The sequence below is a fragment of the Habropoda laboriosa genome, unplaced genomic scaffold (genome assembly GCF_001263275.1).
Source record: "Habropoda laboriosa isolate 0110345459 unplaced genomic scaffold, ASM126327v1 scaffold54, whole genome shotgun sequence".
NCBI lineage: Eukaryota > Metazoa > Arthropoda > Insecta > Hymenoptera > Apidae > Habropoda > Habropoda laboriosa.
Window position 1 is genome coordinate 329,531 of NW_017100156.1, and position 3,273 is coordinate 332,803.

The following is a 3,273-nucleotide window of genomic DNA, read 5'->3' on the forward strand; positions in this document are numbered from 1 at the left end:
TGTTTTATATAAAAAGTATTTAGTATTTAATAATAATTTCATGTGATGATTTACAAGTTTCAAATTGATTTTATTTAACTATTTTGTTTGTATTTATTTATATTAACCATAAGCATTATTTGATGAATTTTATTGATAAAACAGGTACTTATCATTTATTAAAGAACAATGATAAAAATACCAGAGGAAATTAACCTTGAAAATTACACTCTAATACTTCCCTCAGTGGCTGTTGGAAATGTTGGACAATTATGTACTGATTTATTAATATCCAATTTGAATTTGAATAAAGTTGGAAGTATGTGGAATCCTGTATTCCTTCCAATCTGTGGACTTGATCCTTATAACAAAAATTGTCAGTCTCTTTGTACTGCTGCTGATTTTTATCTTGAAACATATCATAAAATAATTGTTTTACATCTACGTGCACCTCACATTGGACCTTTAAATGATTTCTTTGATAAAATAACACAGTTTATTAAGCAGAAAAAAATCAGTAAGGTATGACATAATAATGCTATATTATTATTAATAATATTCATTTATTTTCCTTATTGTTATAAGGTTTGTTTTTATAGGTAATAATTTTATCCAGTAGTTACGATTATGAGTGTGCTGATAAATCAGATTCAAGCTTAAGATATCTTACTACAGATAATTCATTATTAAATAATGAAAAATTTCTTGAAAGTCTTACTTGGAAAAGGCATGTAAAAAAGACTTCAACAGAATCTGCAAAGCAATATTATATTCCTGGGGGTGGATTTGCAAATGGCTTTTATGATTATCTTAAGTCAATAGGAATTCCTTGTACAGTACTTTTTTGTTATTGTTCTGAAGGAGACAATATTCCGGATGCATTGATACTATTCAAAGGTTTGAATCAGTGGTTAAACTTATTAAAGGAGAATACTGATTATGGTATTAAGTATCCACCTTCTTGGGAATACTTGTTTGGCAATCCACCTTCTCTTGAAATATATTAAACTGTATGTACATTCGTTTATGTAATGCCAATTTTTTAATAATAAATTATAAATGAAATGAAGTATTGTTGTAGCAATTACATTGTACTGAACTGAATTATTATTAGTTAACTTAATTAGTCTTCAAATAATATTCATAATTCTTAATACTAATAATTAATACTAAGCAATATTACACAGAAATTAAATAAAAAAATGTATTTCGAAGAAAATTTGTATGAAAATCATAATATAATTACATTATTTATTATTTGGTTAAGTGACATTGAATTTATGTAATCATTTCTTAATAAATTTATTATTTATAAAAAAATCAAGCAAGAAGCTTGAATTTAGAAGAGAAAGCAGAATATGATACAAAAGCAGCCAAAAGAACAGCAAGGAGTTCTGAGTTAACCCATGGTCCAAGATATATGCCTGGATTATTAAGTACTACTACAACTAGGGGTTTTACACTGCTTGGATCCTCTCCATTTCTTATTGCTTTACGTATAGCTGCATATCTTTCTTCATCATATAGTTTTATGTTGTAATCCCCAGAATGTGCTTTTTTCACATCTTCTGTCCAAGAAACCTATAAAATTGTTATTTTATGTAATACCTTAATTTAACATAAACTGAATTTTATTATAAATTGAACTGTTTACTTTATCATACTTATATGAACTTAACTAAAATATTTCAATACCTGGTATTTATTGTCAGAACTTAATCTAGCAGCCGGTAATGACTTTCCGTCAACTTCTGCGTAGAGTGTAATACCTTTCACACCATTGCTGCATTTAAGCACAAATTGTGTTGTAAAGGCGACATTCGTTAAAATTGTCGCATCTTCCGTAACATATGCAGAAGCAACAACCTCAGGTTTTTGGCAAGTTTCACCAAGAATTTCAGAAATTCCACAAATTATTAAAATAGAAAAACTTGTAAATTGCTTCATCATAGTTTTTTACGTTTACTATAATTGATGACTTGTACAGAATATTGTTTATAAACAAACTATATCAATAAAACTCGAACACCGTTGCTATTGCAGGAACTTAAACCATGTTAGGTTAAGTAATAATTACTATATATTTCAGTGGGTTTGTAACGACCTCTTTGATGACGTATGCATATGTAGGGTTACACGTGGTAAATAGTTGGAAACAGTGGTACCAATGCAATTAAAAAAAATGGTAAGTACATTAAAAAATGATTATCCGTATATAAACATTTTATATTAATACTAAGCAATATTACACAGAAATTAAATAAAAAAATGTATTTCGAAGAAAATTTGTATGAAAATCATAATATAATTACATTATTTATTATTTGGTTAAGTGACATTGAATTTATGTAATCATTTCTTAATAAATTTATTATTTATAAAAAAATCAAGCAAGAAGCTTGAATTTAGAAGAGAAAGCAGAATATGATACAAAAGCAGCCAAAAGAACAGCAAGGAGTTCTGAGTTAACCCATGGTCCAAGATATATGCCTGGATTATTAAGTACTACTACAACTAGGGGTTTTACACTGCTTGGATCCTCTCCATTTCTTATTGCTTTACGTATAGCTGCATATCTTTCTTCATCATATAGTTTTATGTTGTAATCCCCAGAATGTGCTTTTTTCACATCTTCTGTCCAAGAAACCTATAAAATTGTTATTTTATGTAATACCTTAATTTAACATAAACTGAATTTTATTATAAATTGAACTGTTTACTTTATCATACTTATATGAACTTAACTAAAATATTTCAATACCTGGTATTTATTGTCAGAACTTAATCTAGCAGCCGGTAATGACTTTCCGTCAACTTCTGCGTAGAGTGTAATACCTTTCACACCATTGCTGCATTTAAGCACAAATTGTGTTGTAAAGGCGACATTCGTTAAAATTGTCGCATCTTCCGTAACATATGCAGAAGCAACAACCTCAGGTTTTTGGCAAGTTTCACCAAGAATTTCAGAAATTCCACAAATTATTAAAATAGAAAAACTTGTAAATTGCTTCATCATAGTTTTTTACGTTTACTATAATTGATGACTTGTACAGAATATTGTTTATAAACAAACTATATCAATAAAACTCGAACACCGTTGCTATTGCAGGAACTTAAACCATGTTAGGTTAAGTAATAATTACTATATATTTCAGTGGGTTTGTAACGACCTCTTTGATGACGTATGCATATGTAGGGTTACACGTGGTAAATAGTTGGAAACAGTGGTACCAATGCAATTAAAAAAAATGGTAAGTACATTAAAAAATGATTATCCGTATATAAACATTTTAT

At 28.1% G+C, this 3,273-nt stretch overlaps 3 protein-coding genes across 3 annotated transcripts; 1 reads left to right on the forward strand and 2 right to left on the reverse strand.

The window, feature by feature from the left end:
- The first annotated feature begins 168 nt into the window (after window positions 1-168).
- Window positions 169-986, forward strand: LOC108576955 (proteasome assembly chaperone 2). Its single transcript, XM_017940034.1, has 2 exons — window positions 169-501; window positions 579-986. The coding sequence occupies exons 1-2, from the start codon at window positions 169-171 to the stop codon at window positions 984-986; spliced, it is 741 nt and encodes a 246-aa protein (XP_017795523.1).
- Window positions 987-1,299: 313 nt separating this feature from the next.
- LOC108576892 (translocon-associated protein subunit delta-like) lies at window positions 1,300-1,976 on the reverse strand. Its single transcript, XM_017939960.1, has 2 exons — window positions 1,675-1,976; window positions 1,300-1,560 (listed from the first exon to the last, which is right to left on the reverse strand). The coding sequence occupies exons 1-2, from the start codon at window positions 1,927-1,929 to the stop codon at window positions 1,300-1,302; spliced, it is 516 nt and encodes a 171-aa protein (XP_017795449.1). The 5' UTR covers window positions 1,930-1,976.
- Window positions 1,977-2,365: 389 nt separating this feature from the next.
- Window positions 2,366-3,042, reverse strand: LOC108576965 (translocon-associated protein subunit delta-like). Its single transcript, XM_017940045.1, has 2 exons — window positions 2,741-3,042; window positions 2,366-2,626 (listed from the first exon to the last, which is right to left on the reverse strand). The coding sequence occupies exons 1-2, from the start codon at window positions 2,993-2,995 to the stop codon at window positions 2,366-2,368; spliced, it is 516 nt and encodes a 171-aa protein (XP_017795534.1). The 5' UTR covers window positions 2,996-3,042.
- Window positions 3,043-3,273: the final 231 nt, after the last annotated feature.

Bases quoted from the DNA above. Each gene is read 5' to 3' on its own strand.
- LOC108576955 (XM_017940034.1), top strand. From the start codon at position 169: ATGATAAAAATACCAGAGGAAATTAACCTTGAAAATTACACTCTAATA. The intron at 502-578 runs GTATGACATAAT...TTGTTTTTATAG, and splicing joins AGCAGAAAAAAATCAGTAAG to GTAATAATTTTATCCAGTAG.
- LOC108576892 (XM_017939960.1), bottom strand. From the start codon at position 1,929: ATGATGAAGCAATTTACAAGTTTTTCTATTTTAATAATTTGTGGAATT. The intron at 1,561-1,674 runs GTATTGAAATAT...ACAATTTTATAG, and splicing joins GTTCTGACAATAAATACCAG to GTTTCTTGGACAGAAGATGT.
- LOC108576965 (XM_017940045.1), bottom strand. From the start codon at position 2,995: ATGATGAAGCAATTTACAAGTTTTTCTATTTTAATAATTTGTGGAATT. The intron at 2,627-2,740 runs GTATTGAAATAT...ACAATTTTATAG, and splicing joins GTTCTGACAATAAATACCAG to GTTTCTTGGACAGAAGATGT.